General features: G+C 40.3%; 1 protein-coding gene and 1 long non-coding RNA gene across 2 annotated transcripts in view; one reads left to right on the top strand and one right to left on the bottom strand.

Annotated features, from left to right (window-relative positions):
• Positions 1 to 6,622: 6,622 nt before the first annotated feature.
• On the bottom strand, positions 6,623 to 17,215 carry LOC122496027. Its single transcript, XR_006300650.1, has 2 exons — positions 17,068 to 17,215; positions 6,623 to 6,851 (listed from the first exon to the last, which is right to left on the bottom strand). It is a non-coding gene; the product is annotated as an uncharacterized LOC122496027 (long non-coding RNA).
• Positions 17,216 to 17,401: 186 nt separating this feature from the next.
• The window catches only part of VCPIP1 (valosin containing protein interacting protein 1), a 30,375-nt gene continuing 26,148 nt past the window's right edge, over positions 17,402 to 21,628 (top strand). Inside the window, exon 1 of the mRNA XM_043602212.1 lies at positions 17,402 to 20,532. Within this exon, the coding sequence (XP_043458147.1) occupies positions 17,820 to 20,532 (2,713 nt within the window). The 5' untranslated portion in view covers positions 17,402 to 17,819. The remainder of the gene's footprint in view (positions 20,533 to 21,628) is intronic.

Below are 21,628 nucleotides of genomic sequence, written 5' to 3'. Positions count from 1 at the left end.
GCAAAGGAAGAAAAAAAGTAACAGATGAAGTAAATGTCAGCAAACTTAACAATCATTAAGTAATTCCCAAGGTAATGGGATGGGAATTAATTTTATTTATTTATTTATTTATTTATTTTGAGAGAGAGCGCATGCACAAGTGGGGTAGGGGCAGAGAGAAAGGGAGAGAGAGAGAATTCCAAGCAGGCTCCACACTGTCAGTGCAGAGTCCAGTGCGGGACTCGAACTCACAAATTGTGAGATCATGACCTGAGCAGAAATCAAGAGCCAGATGCTTAATAGACGGAGCCACCCAGGCACCCCTGTACTTTTTTTAAATGAAAGTTTAAAATTTTCAAATCAAAAGTTCTCACAAGATACCCACAAAATTTAAATTGGGGGTGGAGTTAGTTATAACTCTAGACCTTCCAGACCTGTGAAAAGTCTATGATGGTCATCACAAACTGCACAAATGATCTTTTACAGATGAATTAAAATCTGTTTCATTTGCCATTGTGGTTTTAGCAAACTCTCTGACAAGAATGAAACACCCGTTGAGCTCACCAAAAACCCCCATTTGCTAAAGTTGCTGTGAATGGGATCCCTGCTTCCTCTCTTGATCTCCTGTAGTCATTTCTACCTTCTGGCTAGAGTTACATTTAAAATCATAAATCTAGTCACCTCATTCTCTGCTTAAAACCCTTCAATGGATTCCAGTTTCTGGAATAAAATCAAAAGCTCTAACGTGGCTCATACAGCCTTATGTGAGCTAGCCTGTGTCTCTCCTAAGACCTCTGGGCTACTCACTGATCCCTCCTCACTGGCTTATTTCAGCTCTTCACTACCAAGTTCTGTTCTGCCCCACGACCTTCCCAGACCCGGTCACCCCTCTTGGAACATCCTCCCCCAACACATCTTCACAGGACACGCCCCCTCCATTTTCTCTCTTCTAGAAACAGTTCTTTTCTCTTTTAGCATTTTTCACAATTTATTTGGTTTTATTTATTTCATGTCTGTTTTCCCACTCTTCATGTGTATTCTGTTTATCATAATACAGCCAACAATATTCAATTTTTAGTGAATCAGTTAAGAAACATTTCTTCCCAAGCTTCTAGTCCCAGAACTACAAGAATATGGAAATTTAGTTTTGAAATATTAGCGAGAGGGAATTTGGTGAATATTATCCAAAAAAATTGGCTTAAACTTCAGAGGAATTATGGTTGAGGGACTGGGGGAGGGGGTGGGGGTAGGGTGGGAATGGTGGTGGGCATTAGAGGGGAGAAATATCAGAGTGTAGCAAGTATCAGAGTGTAGCAAATGATGATCAGGCTGCAGAGCAGCCTTACAAAAGGGAAATGTCAAGGTCACTGTGATTTTTGATGGGTTTGGATTCATAAACTTCCATTTCCCTGTGATGCTTTTTCTGTTCAGTCAGGGCCCTGATTTCCATCCCAGTTCTCTGCGATGAAACACTAACAAGGGTGGGATTAGAGGTGGGATGCAGACAACAGACCAGGGTCTCACTCCTATGCCAGGGAGCGAAAGTTGGTGGAATACACACAAACATGTACAGATCCACAATCACAAGATTTTAGCAAATTTCTTTAAAAATTGAGAGCTCAAGGGGGTACCTGGGTGGCTCAGTTAAGCATCTTGATTTTGATTTTGACTCTTGATTTTGGCTGAGGTCATGACCTCATGATTTGTGAGTTCCAGCCCCATATCAGGCTCTGTGCTGACATTGAGGAGCCTGCTTGGGATTCTCTCTCTCTCCCTCTCTCTCTGCCCCTCCCCCACTCATGCTCACTCTCTCTCTCAAAATAAATAAGTAAAAACAAAATTTTTAAATAAAAATTGAGAGTTCAAGCATCCAAAATTTGAATAAGACAGTTAACAAATCTGAGCCAGTGGACTTCTATGTGACTGTACAGCATATGATTATTTAAAAAATGTTAACACTATTTAGTGCTGATAATGTGCCAGGCACTATTGCAAGGGGTTTACAGCTATTGGCTCATTTAAAAAGTACATATTCTTTCTCAGGTTCTATGGAAAAGTTGTAAAAGTAATCATGTACTGATCACAAAGCAAGCCTCAACAAATAATGAACATTCAATATCTTTACATCTAATCAGATGTAGTAAAAGCACAGAAACATGTAAGACAGCAGGTTCCCTGACAAGGGTAAGGAGAGGCAGAGAGGGAGAGAAGGGGATGGGTGAAGCAGGGAAATATTAGCTCTAATGTTTTATTTGAGACGAAGAAAGGAAAGAAGGAAGGAGGGAAAGAAGAAATGATTGAAGGAAGAGGAAGGGAAATTTCTCTTAAGTGGTCCAAAAATAATCTGCATATGTAATACAGAGAGACAAGGATATGCAAGTATGGCAAAATATTGACATTTGGTAAACAGTGAAAGGTGTGTGGGAACACTTTGTAGTATTTTTTCTATTTTTCTAAAAGTCTGAAATTAAGTTATAATTTCAAAGATTTTATAACAATTATAGTAATGTCAATTTATGGGTAAAGGAGTATCACATTATCTTTTTTTAAGTTTATTTATTTATTTTGAGAGTGAGAGAGAGCGAGAGAGCAAGTGGGGAGGGGCAGAGAGAGAAAGAGAATCCTAAGCAGGCTCCGCACTGTCAGCACAGAGCCCTACTTGGGGCTCAAGCCCACGAAACCATGAGATCATGACCTGAGCCAAAACCAAGAGTTGGACATTTAACTGACTGAGCCACCCAGGCATCCCCATGGAAAGACATTTTGATTAAATGTGATAGATGTTAGAAAATATTAGGCAGAGGAATGAAGTGGTAAATTTTACTTTTATAGAATCACTCCACTTTGGTTATTCTATGGAGAATAGAAACTAGTGGGGTGCCTGGGTGGCTCAGTTGCTTGGGTGTCTGACTTCAGCTCAGGTCATGATCTCATGGTTCATAGGTTCAGGCCCCGCATCAGGCTCTCTGCTACCAGCACAGAGACTGCTTGGGATCCTGTCACTCTCTCTCTCTCTCTCTCTCTCTCTCTCTCTCTCTCTCTCTCTCAAAATAAATAAATAAACTTGAAAAAAAATAGAAAATAGACAACTAAGTAAAAGCAGGAAAACCAATTAGGAGGTTATTGCAGTATTCCAGATAACAAATAATAATAATGGTAATGTGGTGAGAGCATCTGGGATTTTTTTGTTTTTGTTTTTTTTTAGAGACAGAGTGAGTGGGGAGGGACAGAGAGAGGGAGAGACAGAATCCCAAGCAGACTGTGCACTGTCAGCGCAGAGCCTGACTCAGGGCTTGAACTCACGAACCGTGAGTGACCTGAGCTGAAATCAAGAGTTGGAGGCATAACTGACTGAGCCACCCAGGTGCCCCACATTATCTTTTTTACCTTTTAAGTATTTAATAATTAAAAGAGAAAAAGAAAACAATTAAAATCAAGCATAGCAAATTGTCTGTAAGAGGCACCCCTGATGTCAGGAGAGACAAGTCTGTCGTTCCCTCACAGAACACTGCCTTTGAGTGACCTGAAATAGGGAGTTGTCAGGGGGCTCTGCGAGCAGAAGGGGCTGAGGGCTTGGTCCCCACTCTCCTCTGCAGCTGCTGGCCCTATGCAGGGAACAACCTGCCTGGCTCTTCAGCCCTGGCTCCACATCCTGTTTACCTACATTTGGCAGTTTTTCTCTATGACAGGATAAATAGATTAATAAACATTAAGACACACCTAAAATTGTTGACCCATCATTCAATTTCTGTGCATGTATGCCAATGATGTTGTTACTATTTATAGGATGCTCACTGTAAACAAAGCACGGCCCTGGATATAGTAGAAAAGTATAAAAATAAATACAAGATGTAGCCAAACGCTCACTCCAAACCCACAACGTGACAGAGAAAGGAAAGGCATGGGTGCCTACATGTGCCAGAGGTTATACCTTCATTTTTGCTGCCTCATTTAATTTCCAAACCAATTCCGTGAAATAGATTTTATTATTCCTATTTTATGCATAAGAAAGTTGAGAGAAGTCATTAAATAGCCCAAATTACACAAGCACTAAGTAACAAAGTTTAGGCCTGTCCGATTCCAAAGTCCATGCTCTTTCCACATCACCATGTTTATAAAAGTCACAGAAACATACATACTGTAAAATTTCACTTACTCAACAGTCTTGGGGATGAGTCATGCTGGACGGATGAGTAAGTAAAAGGCCATTCTCTAGGCAACACTGTTCAAAGCCTTCTAAGGTTAGAGCAGAGAACACTGTAGAAGCCTCTGGGGAAGAGGATTTTCTTCCTTGCATTTCTTTTCTGTCTTGGGCTTCTGGCATTTGAAGCCCAGGACACCTGGTGTCTGACATGTAGCTCCTGCAGAAGATGCCCGAAAATTCTTTTTTCCTTTTGGCTCTCTCAAAGTACAAATGAGACAGACTGGCAATTCAGAAATAATTTTAGTACATACAACAGAACAAAACAAGAAATATTTACAGAAAATACAACTAGTGTAAAAACAGTTGAATTTCCAAAGCACAGTTTTCTGATACAGATTAGGTTGGGCACCCACTCAGTCCTGAAAATTACAACACTGTCCCTTGGTCCCGAAGGGTGGTGTGGCTCTACAGGTCTGTTTCTCATCTCCTTTCTCAGTGTTTTGCTATCTCCTGGTCAGGCACCTTTCAGTATTTATCTTGTCCTTAGTCCTAGAAATGGGTCTAATAACTCATTCTATTCCTTCCATATATAACCACCCTGAATTTTAAGTTCCTCACCTTTATAATAAAAGGGAATACAAATAAATATCTGAGATCAAATGGAGAGATCATGTAGGTATGTGGTACATAATGAACACTCCTAAGTAATTTTTCTTCTCTTCCCCATCTCTGCACATGTGCATCATCATCATCCTGACAATAATAGCTGATGGTTGAGCATTTACTATGTCACAGGCACTGTTCTAAGCATTTTTCATGTCAATTAGTTTAATCCTCACCACAATCTTATGAGGTGGCTACAATGACCACTTCATTTTAATGAAAACACTTTCATTTAAAAGCTGGGACTCAGTCTAACCAGTTGAGTTCCAGAACTAGGACTTCTAACTACCGCACTACACCACACACACAAGGGACTCCTGTGTTGAAAGTTAGCCATATGGACCTTCAGATCCCTCCCCTCACTATGCCTACAAGTTGACGCCAGAGCAAGAAGAAATAGAATACAGGGAACATAAAAAAGAGCCTACAAGTGTATCCACTCATATATAGTGATATAATTTACGAATAAAAGTACAGCAACTTTATAATCATGGGTACTGTTTGAATTCTTAGACCAGGCATTTAAGACTTCCAAAATCAACTTAAAAAACATGTGTAAAGGTAGATTCATTTGGGGAGAAACATTACCAAGCATAAGTAACTTTGGAAAGGAAGGAATTTCATGTAGGAGGAAGTTGTGGTTTTTTTTTTTTTTTAAGTTTTTATTTATTTTGAGAGAGACAGAGAAAGAGTGAGTGGAGGAGGGGCAGAGAGAAAAGGAGAGAGAATCCCAAGCAGGCTCTGCCCTGTCAGTGCAGAGCCCAACACAGGGTTTGAATTCACAAACCATGAGATCATGACCCTACCCGAAATCAAGAGTCAGGCGTCCAACCGACTGAGTCATCCAGGCACCCCAGGCAGAAGTTTTCTGCTTGTTGTTTATTTCAATGTCAGTTATACTACATTAGAACAATTGCTTATCAGTAAATAGTGAATATTTTCCCATATCATTACGATAGTGATTAAGAACAAGGGTTAAGAGCAGACATGGGTTGAATTCCAACAATACTACTTCACTAGCTGTTTGAACTGTTTTCTCTTCTATGAATGGGAGTGATACCTATCACCTAGGGATATTGTGAGACTTAAGACAATACAATTAAGGTGACTGGTACAGTGCCAGATTTGTAACAAGTACTCAATAAGGTAGTTTTCTTTTTATAACATCACTATAATGGCTAATGAGTATTCCATCTTATGGCTGTGCCAGGGTCCATTTAACCAGTCCCACACTGTTAAAAATCTGGAACATCTTCAATACTATGAACAAACAACAGCAAAATTTTCCCATACATTTCTGGTTATTTCTTTAGGGTTAAATCTTACAAGTGATTTAGTCAAAGAATATCCACATTGTAAACTTGTGACACACATTATCATATTATCAACCAGTATACAGTTTTACCAAGTTATTCAGAAATAATTTTAGTTCAGGGGCACCTGGGTGGCTCAGTCGGTTGAGCGTCCGACTTCAGCTCAGGTCACGATCTCGCGGTCCGTGAGTTTGAGCCCCGCGTCGGGCTCTGGGCTGATGGCTCAGAGCCTGGAGCCTGCTTCCGATTCTGTGTCTCCCTCTCTCTCTGCCCCTCCCTCGTTCATGCTCTGTCTCAAAAATAAACGTTAAAAAAAAAATTTAAAGAAATAATTTTAGTTCAAATATATATTGAAGGGACTTAATCAACTCTTGCCAACAACAGACATTTAAAAGAAATATCCTAATTTTATGGGTCTCCCCAAATCTCATGTTGTTATTTATTAGATGTTTCAATTTCTTTTGTTAAATTATAAAGGTCCTAGGCTCCATAAATTAAAGTATGAGACTGGCAGAAAAATAACTGAGATAGGCAAACGTTTTAATGTAGCATGTTACAGATGGGGTATTTCAAGCCATTCATGAGGGGGTGAGTTTTTCCAATGGTTTTCAAAGTACACCCTTTGGGGAGGGTGGAAAAGGGGGTAAGTACTGCTGGCAAGTTGGAATAATTCTCATTCGTTCCCATTTCAATCACATTGGTCTGTTTTACATATTGAACTTATTGGTAAATTGATCTGGAGGATTCTGGACCTGAAAACAAAACCAAAAACATATTTAATGCAAGGTTTTGGGACAACCGGTATTTTGCAATATAAAATAAGTAAATAAAATCATTTGAATCTTTCCCTCACATCCTATGCAAAAATACATGTCAGCTGTATTAAAACACTAAATGGAAAACACCTCCATAATTACCAGAGAATATGGGAGAGCATTAACTCCTTTTTAAGCATACTGAAAGTAGAGGCCATAATGAGAGGCACTATTTCTCTGTGTTGGTTTTTCCTAAAAATATGTGCCTCTGACAGATTCAAATGTTTTTGTGGCTAACAAAGTGCAGAAATGCTACATATCAATAATACTGCCAGGGTGGCTTAGGGTATTAACATCCCTGTTATCTCTATCAGCACACCCAGATTACCCCAAAATGTACACTGTAAACAAAATAATGTCCAAAATGAAAAATGTAATACATTCTATTATCTTAAGCTGCTAGCAGACTCTTGCCATTAAACCCTTCCTCTCCCTAGACATTTTGGAGGCATCACTGCTTTTTCTCTGGAGTCACAGTGTCATCAGCATAGAAAGGCTCTGAAAGTCCTCAGTAGAAAAACTAACTTTATTTACTCATTGTTTACTAAACTTACTTCACTGTAGAAGCCTCCCCTCAACATGATACCCATTAATATCCATAGAATTTGTGGACACAGTTAGCAAATGCCAGGCTGAAAATTAATATATGAATGGGAAAATGCTAGGCAAGAGGTGTCATGAAAGACACTCTGTCCATTTATTGCTATTTTACCAATGTCCAAATTGAGGCACTCTCCAATGTTGTGATCTGCTGACACCTAGTGCTGATGCTTTAATTTAGTACATGCATACATGATTTTCAATACTTTCCTGTCCACCTAAATAAAAATCCCTGCTTGCAGACTGCCTTGAATTTATATTCTTGTACATCATAATTATAACACACTTATATATTGGAATATTATGCAAGGATTTATGTAAATAATCTAAAGGACTAAGAAAGTATGTCACCTTGTACTTTTGCTCTTCTCTTACCCATTCACATATGTCTTATGAGACTATACATATAAAAAAAAGTAATGCTTATTCTGACTCTTTAGGTCATACCCACGAAAGGAACTGGATTAGACTGTGTTCAGGAGATAGAGCCGGAAGGTTCAGACAGAGAGATCAGGCCATTCTACAAAAACTCAAGAATGCTACCGGGATGAGGATAAAGTGTTTCTTTCAGTAAACCCTTGAACTTTACTTTCTTTTACCCCCAAAGTACCCTTTGAGTTCTAAGTAAAGGGAAAAGAAAAGGAAGAAGGAAAAGTAATAAAACTGCAGTGATAAGTATTCTCCTGGGGCGCCTGGGTGGCGCAGTCGGTTAAGCGTCCGACTTCAGCCAGGTCACGATCTCGCGGTCGGTGAGTTCTAGCCCTGCGTCAGGCTCTGGGCTGATGGCTCGGAGCCTGGAGCCTGTTTCCGATTCTGTGTCTCCCTCTCTCTCTGCCCCTCCCCCATTCATGCTCTGTCTCTCTCTGTCCCAAAAAAAAAAAAAAACGTTGAAAAGATAAGTATTCTCCTGCTCCACAGACATTGGTTATTTGGTCCAGCCATTTAAAATTAATGTTAGTTTGAATTGCAAGCTGTTAGGCTTACGAAGATTAAGATGCAACTTCTGATCTATATTAAATGTGTCTCTGTATGTTTACTTTAATAATGTCAATGCAAATGACACCTGTTTGTACAAATACACTGTATTAATATCTTCCAGGTTTCCTGCTGCTAGTTTGAGAAGATTAGATCACATATTTCAATAAAAATTCTAGTGCTACAAAATCCTGGAATGCCAATTTTGAGGATCACCTGATAACTGTAAAGTGGTCACTCATAAGATAGGGTTAGTATTTTTGAGTATTTGACATTCTCTTTTTTTTAAGTAAGCTCTATACCCAACATGGGGTGTGAGCTCAGGACCTCAAGATCAAGAGTCACATGCTCTACCAACTGAGCCAATCAGGCATCCCCCCTTTAAGTATGACATCTTAGTTAAGTAGTATCAAATCTGAGTATTGCTGGAAACCATAAAGCAATTCCTTACTGTGAGAGGGGCTCCTGGGTGGCTCAATTGGTTGGGTGTCCGACTTTGGCTTAGGTCAAGATCTCGCAGTCCATGGGGTTGAGCTCCATGTCATGGAGCTGTTAGCTCAGAGCCTGGAGAGCTGTTAGTCTGAGCTGTTAGCTCAGAGCCTGGAGCCTGCTTCAGATTGTCTCCCTTTCTCTCTGCCCCTCCCCCACTCTGTCTCTCTCTCTCTCTCTCTCTCTCTCTCTCTCTCTCAAAAATAAAATAAAAACATAAAAAAAATTCCTTACAGTGTATTTACTAGTTCACTTATGCTACTAAGTTCAGAATATATGAGAGTGTGTGTGTTTGTGTGTGCACACATGCATGCATGCTTTGTGCAATTTCTGTTTCTAACTGAATGTAGCACTGGCAGTTAAAGGCCTAGTTCTTTTGAGTTTGGCAAGTCTAGGCTACTGTGTGACATGTGATGACCTAACTCTATCAAAATTACTGTGAAATCTTTATCTATACGTTTTGTCATGATGTTCTTTGGTTTTTACCTGATACAAACAAAATCCTAAACTCTACATGAATTCAGGCATTCAAAACTTCATGTTTTAAGGTGCTCATTTAGGAAATCATAAATATTGTTTTAGATTAGTATCAAAATTACAACACAAAAATTTTAAAAAGTTTTTAGAGAATCTGTGGATTTTCAATGAATGCATGCTTCGATCTCAGGCTGAGAAACACTACCATGGATGACAGCCATTCATTCATTCAACAATATTTATTGAGGCTACTGTGTGCCTGGCACAGGGAATCTAACAATCAACAAACTGCTTGCCCTTATGAACAGCCTTACAGTCTAATGGGGAAGAAGGACAATAGACAAGTAACTATATAATTTCAGATAGTGATTAGTGCTATAAAGTGAGCAGGATAAGGAAATGGAGAGTGAAAAGGACAGAGGTTGGCAGGAATGGCATCTTGCTGGAGCTGACATTTGAGCAGACACCTAAAATGATTACCTGGGGAAAATTTTCCAATCAGAAGAAGAGCAAGTGCAAAGGCCCTGAGACAGGAATGTATTGGAGTGTTTGAGGACTAACAAGGTGGTCAGTGTGCCAAAGCATCCAGCCAAGGAAATGTCTGAAGTACCCAGGCGCCAGATCACAAAGGGTCCTATGATGTTGTAGTAATGACTTTGGTGGTTCCTAAGGAAAAAATGGGATTGCAGAAGGCATGCTTTAGATAGACTAGAGGTGGAACTTCTGTCCCTGGAACTCAGCCCTTTTTTTTTCTTTTACTTTTTAAAATCAACTTTATTGAGGTATAATTTACACACATAAATGCACCCCTTTTAAGAATTCAGTTGGATGAGTTTTGGCAAATGTATATATCCATCTCCTCATCACCATAATCAAAATAAAGAATATTTCCATCATCCTAAAAAAGCTCCCTTGTTCCCTTTTTCAGTCTGCATCCCTTGACCCAGCACCAGAACCAGGAACTCCCTGGAATCTGGAGAATCATTATTTTTAATGAAGACTTAGAGCTGTAAGGACCTAGATCTGTGCTGACAATTGAGAGCCACTAGCCACATGTGGCTACTTAAATTTAATTAAAATTGAATAAAGTTAACAATTCAGTTTCTGGGCGCCTGGGTGGCTCAGTCATTAAGCATCTGACTTCAGCTCAGGTCATGATCTCGTGGTTCATGAGCACAAGCCCCACATCTGGTGAGCATGTGCCCACGCTGCAGGTGAGCTTAAGCCCTACATTGGGTGAGCCCAAGTTTCCCCTCTCTCTCTCTCCCCCTCTCTCTCTCCCCCTCTCTCTCTCTCTCTCTCTCTCTCTCTCTCTCTCTCTCTCTCTCTCTCCCCTCTCCTGGGATTTTCTCTTTCTCTGCCCCTTGCTCACTTGTGCATGCTCTCTCTCTCAAAAACAAAACAAAACAAAACAAAACAAAACAAAACAAAACAACAACAACAAAAACCCAATTCAGTTCCTAAGTTGTACTAGCCACATTTCAAGGGCTACGCTAGTGGCTGCCATATTGGACAGGACAGGCATAGGACTTTTCCATCATTGCAGATAGTTCTATTTGGCAACGCACAGTTGTTACCCAGGTGGAATCTGACCTTTGCCACATGAAAGTAGGCTAAGCAGCCTGAAAACTGAGTAAACCATACAAGTCACATTACCTAGTTTTATGTTACTATCTGTGTTTATTACCTTTATCACCAAATAATTTTAAAAGCCCACGTATGGGCCAGAGTGTTGAAGGAGGAGAAGTGTTCACTGGGATGGCATAACAACAGTAATTACGAGGTTGTTTACTACATAGAAATTCTTCCTCCTTTATAAGTTTAAAGGATGTCCTATTTTATTTTACGTTTATTTATTTATTTTGAGAGAGAGAGCAAGCGAGGTAGGGCAGAGAGAGAGGGGAGAGAAAGAATCTAAACCAGGCTCTGAACCATCAGCACAGATCCATGGGCTCAGATCATGACCCGAGCTGAAACCAAGCGTCAGACACTTAACCGACTGAGCTACCCAGGCACCCCAGGATCCTACTTTTATTAAGGGAAAGGGTGATTTCTTTTATAACTCATAAGGCACCATTTTAAGTAAAATTAAATCTTAAAATCATGGTCTTACTAAATTACATATTTTTTTTCTTTTTTGAAAGGGGGGGTTCAAAGCAAATATGCTGAAATATTAACGTATGTTCAACCTGGTAGTCGGTACATGAGTATTTTTATATAATTTTTCTGTACACTTAAAATGTTTGAAATATTTTAAAAGAAAAAAATGTAGGCTTTCACTTTAAATGTTGGACAAGAATATTTAATGTTATCAAAATTGTTCATGATTTGATTAAACAATTCAGGTTAAAAGTAGTTTAGCACACTAGTACAGCATAATGGTCAGTATGACAGAAGACTCATTATAGTAAACATAATGATTAAGCATACAGGCTTTGGAGCCAGACTGCTTGGGTTTTAATCCTAAGTATGCCACTTACTAGCAATGAAACACTGAACAAATTAAATAACCTCTCTGTGCCTCAGTCCTCATCTGTAAAATAAAAATAATAATAATAGTACCTGGCTCAAAAAATATTATAAGGATTAAGTAAATATATGTAAAGACCCTGGCACATAATAGATCCCTAATTAGTGTTAATTTAATAGCTACTATTATGGTGATGATAATGATGATACAATTTTGGTTTCCTAATACTTTTAGAAAAAAGGAAATTGAACAGTCCATTAAAAATGTTAATTGTAACCTTCTAATTGATAAGACTAATTTTAATTTTTTTACTTATTTTCTAAACATTCTATGTAAATTCCTGTTGTACTTAAAACAACAGAAACCGGGGCGCCTGGGTGGCGCAGTCGGTTAAGCGTCCGACTTCAGCCAGGTCACGATCTCGCCGTCCGTGAGTTCGAGCCCCGCGTCAGGCTCTGGGCTGATGGCTCAGAGCCTGGAGCCTGTTTCCGATTCTGTGTCTCCCTCTCTCTCTGCCCCTCCCCTGTTCATGCTCTGTCTCTCTCTGTCCCAAAAATAAATAAACGTTAAAAAAAAAAAAAAATTAAAAAAAAAAAAAAAAAAAACAACAGAAACCAAAGTCTGGGTTTTAAGTCCTTCCCCAGATATGACCCACAGTCTGATAAACACTAGTTTCCCATGTATGATCCTTGGACCAGCAGTATCAGCAATACCAAAGAACTTGGTAGAAATGCAAATTCTCAGGCTCCATCCCAAATGCACTCATTCTGGGGTGGAGCCCAGCAACCCACTGTTACATTCGATTCTGATGATCACTAAAGTTTGAAAACTATAGTGCTAAAGCATAACCTTTAACTCTACTTGACCTCTTTCACCTTTATATAATAAGAAATACTGCCATTCTTCTTCAAATACTCTCTGCAAATACTCTCTGCAACTCTTGTTCACAAAGTCCTTCTTCCACCCTTTGAAATACCTCTCATGAGCCTTTTGAGAATATCTCCTGTCACCAGTTACTGCCTGACACAGAAAACTCATATGCTTTCTGGAGCCAAGCAGGTAATATGTCTCAAGGGACCTGGTATATGACCTTAGAGAGAGAACTGCTGGCCACTGCACAAAGATGTTCACATTAAAAAAAAAAAGTTAAACTGCTGCTGGCCAAACAAAAACACATGTAAGCCAAGTTTGGCCACTGGCCACCAGTTTGCACTCACTTCTTGGCTAATTCTCTCTCAAATCACTAAGCAGCTGTGATGTAGTGGAAAGAGTGAGTACTAAACATGGAAGAAAACCTTGATTTGAAGCCCAGCTCTGCTACTTGCTAGCTGGGTGGTAATAATGATGATGATCATGTTAACCTTCCAGAGTTAAACCTATCTCACAGGACTGTTTTAAAGACTAAGATAATATTCTGAAAAACACTCCCCCTACAACAAGCCCTCAATTTTTCATAGCATTTGTGGTATTTATTTTCTTATACTGTTTTGATTGATTACATACTTTATTCTACCTATATTTATGAACAATTTAGTTTAGCCTATTTCTTCTACTAGACTTGGAGTTCCTCGGCATCAGGGATGGCATTCTGCATCCTTTCAAGTTCTCACAATACCTACTTCAGTAATTAAGTCCCTCACATATCCACCCTCAGCTTCAACAAAAGCTGATGACTCAAAGTCTGATTATCTGGAGTAGAGATCTGGAGGAACACAGTCAACTCTTAGTACAGATGTATATTTCATATAAGAAAGTATGTGGCTGACTTATAACAATCCCCAAAGTTATGATTCCCTTCCTTTTCCAATATAAAAGAAAAACAATAATGGTTATGCTCTTGTTAAGTGGATGCCTCTTGCTTTTACATTTACTAGGTTTATTAAAAGCAATATAGGAATTTTAGGGGCGCCTGGGTGGCTCAGTTGATTAAGTGTCCAACGTTGGCTCAGGTCACGATCTCACGGCTTGTGAGTTCAAGCCCCGCATCAGGCTCTCTGTTGTCAGTGCAGGGCCCACATTGAATCCTGTCTTCCTCTCTCTCCACCTCTCCTTCTCAAAAATAAATACACATTGAAAAAAAAAAAAAAAAAGCAATAGAGGAATTTTAGAAGTGCCATACTAGAAATTTACGGGGAAAAAGAGGGTTTCAGTTTTAACTGCATTTTATCAATTCAGATAGAGGTGATGCTGGGGTAATGGTGATAGAAGAGGTATATATCAGAGCAGCTAACATTAGGGGCTCAGCTCATTTTCCCATAGGGAATACTGAGATGAGAATAAGAACTATTAGTGGGGCTCCTGGGTGGCTCAGTCGGTTAAGCATCTGACTTTGGCTCAGGTCATGATCTCACGGTGTATGAGTTTGAGCCCTGCATCAGGCTCTCTGCTGTCTGCTTCAGATTCTGTTTCCCTCTCCCTCTGCCCCTCCCCTGCCACATTCTCTCTCTCTCTCTCTGTCAAAAATAAATAAACTTTAAAAAAAGAAAAACTATTAGAAATCTCATCAAGATCTTTTAAAAGTTATTAGGCAATTAAGGTCATGGATTTGGGGAAGAAGAGGAAGGAAGCATGTATATCTCACATAAGCAAGTTAGAAGCTTGCTGCACTCCTATGGCCTTATAAGAAACAGCATGTCGTATTTTGTCTTAACAAAACGTTCTTACTTTACAGGTACCCATGCCTTCTAAATGCCTGTAAAAAAATAATTCACATACTGAACGTGGCATGGTTAATGCCCCTTTATTTGTTAGCCTTCTTACTTTCTGAACTTTGCATCTACAGACTCATTAAGTGACTTGAAGGTTAAATGACCCAATTTAATTCTAGAATTGATCGAAAACTTAACTCCTTTCCCTCCTCCTATGAACTGTGCTTTATATCAGGGTATTTTATTTTTTTCCTTTCAAAAGTATCATTCTTAAAATTAGAACTATAGTAACAAATGGGTTTAAATGTCAGATTTAGTTTTGGAAGAGTATTTCTAACTAATCATTCCACATGGGGAAATGAACATTGGATGAGTCAAATGGATTGTGCTTGACAAACCAGCAAAAGGCTACCCATTTTTTCAGTAAGGTGGGAAGTGGTTATTTTGTCAAGGGTGATTTAGAATGACATATTCACATGCGATTTAAAAAATCTATTTCACTATTCATATGTATTATCAGTAAAGAAAATTTAGCTTGGTGATGTCAAAACATAAAAGTGCATGCCCATGTGCACACTGCTGTCATTTTTCATGTGTTTTGAGGCTTTCATAATTCAATTCTTTGGATTCTGTATGACGAAAATAAAATTTCACTGAAGGTGTAACTTCTCAGTAACAGTAGACAATAATTTCCACCTACTAGGCATATTCAATTTCTCAACTTAAAAACACTCAATTAAAAACCAGTTCCAAGACCATGTATGTAGTTATCACCAAACTATTGTCAGAATAGAAATAAACAACTTTTCCTGCATGAATTAAGAAAAACTTTATTTAAAAAAATTATTTTTTCAATGTTTATTTAATTTTGAGAGACAGAGAGTGAGAGTGTGAGTAGGGAAAGGGCAGAGAGAGAGGGAGACACAGAATTCAAAGCAGGCTCCAGGCTCTGAGCTGTCAGCACAGAGTTAGACACAGGGCTTGAACCTACGAACCATGAGATCATTACCAGAGCCAAAGTCGGATGCCCAACCGATTGAGCCACCCAGGCGCCCCAAAAAACTTTATTGAAAATTATCCCTTTCAAGATAAGTAACATTACCTATCTTGTATTATGGTAACATCATTTGTGCCATGGGCCAGGAGAATTGGATAAGAGAATAATGTTTAAATAATTTCTCTTTCAAACATGTCATTTCTTTTGAAGAAAACTGTAGACAATAATTAAGGTGGAAGTCAGTAGTAATACCTTTTAGGAGTGTCTCACAGATGGTTCATTTCAAAGCATCAAATTCTATTTACCCAAAAAACCTAGTAAGGTAAACAATTCCCTTGGCAGCTACAGAAGACTCAAATGGCCTCATGGACTGCACTGATGTATATATTTTGTCCCAGACGTTTCAGAAATTTTGACATAGTTCACTTATCTAAGGTTTCAGAAAGCAAGACTTTCCAGAATAAGTGAAAGGGGCTCACTGTACAATAATAATTAAAACAATACTAGCTTTCAATTAACATATCAATGTGTTGTGCATGAAGAGGCAATTTCCAAGCACACAATAAAATAAAGCTCTGTTGCCTCCTTAAGGGTAAACATCCTTATCGCTCCTTCCCCCTAAGAGATCCAGAGGCCTAACAAAAGGTGTGAGCTTAACAGCTCTTTTCTTTTGTAGAAAACAGTATAAAAAACACTCTCTGGGTCTGAGATACACTGGTGGTTTGACCTTGGACGAGTCACTTAATTCCTAGTCTGTTTCCATAACTGTAAATGGAGTCGACAATACCTGGTATCGTATGACAGGATTGGTGCCAGAATGAAATGATATATGTGAACGTATTATGTAAACTATAAAGCAACAGTAACCGGAAGTTAGTTATTATTTTATATAATACTGGCCTAAACTTTCCTGCTATGTCCCGTCTGCAATATGGGTACATATCTAGATCTGAATGCCTAACCGTCGCTTGCTGGCTGTGTGAACCTAAGGAAGTCACTTCCTTTTGGGCATGTTTTCTAACAAGGTTTTTATGAAGAGCAAATATAATGTGTACGTAAAGATTGAGGCAGAAATATATTAAGAACTTAATAAATGATAGCTATTATTAGTTTTGAAGAGAGGATCGTAAGTAAATTATATCTAGTTAAAAGCCTTTGCATGTATATACAACTCTACACGCATCCAAAGTACTGTTATTTGTACTGTAAACTGCAAAGACGTACAGGGAACTAGGAAACAAATGGCGCCTCAGTGACCCTCAATACAGAAGGGGAATAAAGCAGAGAAGGGGACTTAGGCGCCTCAGTAGCTTGGAATAGCGGTAGGAATGAGAGGAGAAGTATGGCAGAAAAAAAGACCTTAAGAAATACTCCGAGAATCAATTCATTGTTTACCCCCCGCCCCCCCTCCCTTCTCTCTTACGACCTCCGGCCTAGATTAGGCCATTTCATTCAACTTCCCAGACCGCTATGCCGCTGGACATTTATTTACTGTACCTTCTTCACTGAGAGCCTTTCAATTCCCCTCCCCTTCTATGAGTCGTGAACTTCAGACCCTCGGCTTCCGACACCCATTCCCTTTAATTCTGTTTTTTACCAAGCTTCCCTGTATCCTTCTCTCCGCCTAAGGGGGAAGTGAGGCTGAACGCACCGCAGGGCATCCTAGGAAATGTGGTCTCTCATTCTCTTTTGCTTGAGCCCCAGAGTGAGGAAGACGACAAAGAAGATCCAGTTAAAACTACAACTCCCGGCAAGCAACACGAATGACGATCTCCTTTCTGCCCCCCCTTCCTATTGCCTTCCTCTTCCTCCTCTCCGCTGGTGCTGAACCGCATGGCCTCACGGTATTGTAGTTCTTTGCGGATCCAAAATCCTAGCATTCAATGGCCCGGAGAGAGGCTGCAAGACTCTAATTCCCAGAGGGCAGAGCGGTAGCTGCGCCTGCGCACTCCCAGTGAGGGCGTGTATGTCTGTGTGTCTGAGGGAGAGAGAGAGCGAGAGTGAGTGAGTGTGAGTGCTGGGTAGGGTGGTGGCCGTTACGTTCGGGGCAACGGCTACGGCAGTGGAGAAGTAAGAAGAGAAACAACGTCCGGCGCTTCCGCCTTCGCTTAGGAGGAGGAGGAGCTGGTAGGGAAAGGAAAGTGATTCGTCCTGGGCCTGGACTAGACAGAGTCGGGCCGGTGGGTGTCTGGGCTATGAGCCTTTGAGGGTCGCTTGGGACGCGGAGCGAGACACGAGAGCCGAGAGGTATGTCTCAGCCGCCGCCGCCGCCTCCGCTGCCGCCGCCACCTCCTCCCCCTGAGGCTCCGCAGACTCCGCCGTCCCTGGCGGCGGCGGCGGCGGCGGCTCCTCCGGGGGGGCTCTCGAAACGGAGAGACCGGAGAATCCTCTCTGGGAGCTGCCCGGATCCGAAGTGCCAGGCGCGTCTGTTCTTCCCGGCCTCCGGTTCTGTCAGCATCGAGTGTACCGAGTGCGGACAGCGGCACGAGCAGCAACAGCTGCTGGGGGTGGAGGAGGTGACCGACCCGGACGTAGTGCTACACAACCTGCTGCGGAACGCGCTGCTTGGGGTGACAGGGGCACCCAAGAAGAACACGGAACTGGTAAAGGTGATGGGCCTTTCTAACTACCACTGCAAATTGTTGTCGCCCATATTAGCTCGCTATGGAATGGATAAACAGACAGGCAGGGCTAAGCTTCTCCGGGACATGAACCAGGGCGAACTGTTCGATTGCGCTTTGCTAGGTGACCGCGCCTTCCTCATCGAACCAGAGCATGTTAACACAGTGGGCTATGGCAAGGACCGCTCCGGAAGCCTCCTGTATTTGCATGACACACTTGAGGACATCAAGCGGGCCAATAAAAGCCAGGAATGCCTCATTCCAGTTCATGTGGACGGGGATGGACACTGCTTGGTGCATGCTGTGTCCCGTGCTCTAGTAGGCCGGGAGCTCTTCTGGCATGCCTTGAGAGAGAATCTTAAACAGCACTTTCAGCAGCACCTGGCCCAATATCAAGCCCTGTTCCATGACTTCATTGATGCCGCTGAATGGGAGGATATTATCAATGAGTGTGACCCTCTGTTTGTACCACCTGAGGGTGTTCCCTTGGGCCTGAGGAACATCCACATATTTGGCCTTGCCAATGTATTACATCGCCCTATTATTCTGCTAGATTCTCTCAGTGGCATGAGAAGCTCTGGTGATTATTCAGCCACCTTTCTGCCTGGGCTCATCCCTGCAGAGAAGTGCACAGGGAGAGATGGTCATTTGAACAAACCAATCTGTATTGCATGGAGTAGCTCTGGTAGGAACCATTATATCCCCTTGGTAGGCATAAAAGGGGCTGCTTTGCCCAAATTGCCTATGAATTTGTTGCCTAAAGCATGGGGTGTGCCTCAGGACCTTATTAAAAAGTACATTAAACTTGAGGAGGATGGTGGTTGTGTTATTGGAGGAGACAGAAGTTTGCAGGATAAATACTTACTTAGGCTTGTGGCTGCTATGGAAGAAGTCTTTATGGACAAACATGGTATCCATCCTAGTTTGGTTGCTGATGTCCATCAGTATTTCTACAGGAGGACTGGGGTGATAGGAGTTCAGCCTGAAGAAGTTACAGCAGCTGCTAAAAAAGCAGTAATGGATAATCGCCTTCACAAATGTTTGCTCTGTGGTGCCCTTTCTGAACTTCATGTTCCTCCAGAGTGGTTGGCTCCAGGAGGGAAACTGTATAACCTGGCAAAAAGTACTCATGGACAGCTGAGGCCTGACAAAAATTATAGCTTTCCCTTGAACAATTTAGTTTGCTCATATGATTCAGTGAAAGATGTTCTGGTACCAGACTATGGATTGAGTAACCTGACAGCCTGTAATTGGTGCCATGGCACATCTGTGCGAAGGGTCAGAGGAGATGGGTCTATTGTGTATTTGGATGGGGACAGAACTAATTCTAGGTCCACTGGTGGCAAATGTGGTTGTGGATTCAAACATTTTTGGGATGGTAAAGAGTATGACAATCTACCAGAAGCTTTTCCTATTACTTTGGAATGGGGTGGAAGAGTGGTCAGAGAAACAGTATATTGGTTCCAGTATGAAAGTGATTCATCTTTGAATAGTAATGTTTATGATGTTGCAATGAAACTTGTTACCAAGCACTTTCCAGGTGAATTTGGGAGTGAAATCCTAGTTCAGAAAGTTGTCCATACTATACTGCATCAGACTGCCAAAAAGAATCCCGATGATTATACTCCTGTAAATATAGATGGTGCTCACGCCCAAAGAGTTGGAGATGTACAAGGACAAGAGTCAGAGTCTCAGCTTCCAACTAAAATTATTCTTACTGGACAGAAAACAAAAACTTTGCACAAGGAGGAGTTAAACATGAGTAAAACTGAAAGAACTATTCAACAGAATATTACGGAACAGGCTGCTGTAATGCAGAAACGGAAAACAGAGAAGTTAAAACAAGAACAAAAAGGGCAACCCAGGACTGTTTCTCCTAGTACCATTCGTGATGGTCCGTCCTCTGCACCTGCTACCCCTACCAAGGCTCCATATTCACCAACAACTTCAAAGGAAAAGAAGATCCGAATAACAACTAATGATGGACGACAGTCCATGGTTACACTTAAATCTTCAACAACCTTTTTTGAACTTCAAGAAAGCATAGCCAGAGAATTTAACATTCCTCCATATTTACAGTGTATTCGATATGGCTTTCCTCCTAAAGAGTTAATGCCACCCCAGGCAGGAATGGAAAAGGAGCCGGTTCCTTTACAGCATGGTGACAGAATTACAATAGAGATTCTAAAAAGTAAAGCGGAAGGTGGTCAGTCTGCTGCAGCACACTCTGCCCACACTGTGAAACAAGAAGAGATTGCTGTTACTGGTAAACTATCCAAGGAACTTCAGGAGCAAGCTGACAAAGAAATGTACTCCTTGTGTCTTTTAGCAACATTAATGGGTAAGATCATTTTAACTCAGATGGTATTTCTTAATTGTGAATATTTTTCTGTTGCCTTCATGAAAAACAATCTGTGATCATTATAAAAACGATTTGATTATATAAATATTTTAGGAAGAGATTATTTTCTTCCTCCTAAACAGATGGATGTTAGCATGATTCTCCATTGAGTAAACATTAGGACAACTAAGAAAGTGAAAGTAGTCCATTAACTGTCACCAGATTATTTAAATATAACTTATTCTCATATTTTTTTAATAGCTTATAATGTATCTATTTAAAGTCTTTTAAAATATTTTCCCCCCAGGGCTGTATTGAGCCTGGTCACTTTGTCCCTTTTCATTTATTTTAAAATTTTCTTTTCCTGCATGTCATGTGATTTCAGGACTTCCTGTTTGATGAATTGCAGTTTCTGGTGTTTATATTCTCACTGCACTCCCACCTAATAGTCTCTGTCCTCCATTTCCTGTTCTTCCTTTCCTAGTTCATCACATTTTTATTTGTACATTAGGATTTGTGTTTAAGTAATTTCCTTGCTCAGTGACTCTTTGCTTTCAAACATATTGTACTATTATAACTCCTGAGAAATACAAGAAACAGAGGTGGATGTTAATGTGTTTCTTAAGAAGCATTTCTTTTTAATAATTCAGCATAAATTAAAAATATCAACCAAATATGTAAACTAAAGCTTTAGATGATTTGGGATATGATCCAGTGGTGCACTTTTTACGTTATTTTTATTTGCTTACTCTTTGTTTTTAAATCACTGTTAATATGCTTTACTAAGGCTTAAAGTAGAGTTAAAATTTATATTACATATTAGAAGAGCCTTATTTTTGCTGAAATTAGAGTTTTTAACTAGAAAAGTGATCTGGGTTTTGATTCTGTTTTCTAAGAGTACTAAGTATCAGTGAGTTGGGCCTTGACCTACCAAAATAAAGATTATTCCTGGCTTGTTAAATTTGGGGGCCTAGAAGTTAATAGGAGATCTAAAAGCCCTGTACACATTAATAACTTGATATTGATATTGTAGATTTTATTTTGGCAGACATAGCCATCAAATCGGGGGATATGTCAAGAAATGTACTAGGCACTT

Source organism: Prionailurus bengalensis, chromosome F2, assembly GCF_016509475.1.
Source record: "Prionailurus bengalensis isolate Pbe53 chromosome F2, Fcat_Pben_1.1_paternal_pri, whole genome shotgun sequence".
Lineage (NCBI taxonomy): Eukaryota > Metazoa > Chordata > Mammalia > Carnivora > Felidae > Prionailurus > Prionailurus bengalensis.
This window is presented reverse-complemented; position numbering and strand designations above follow the sequence as displayed.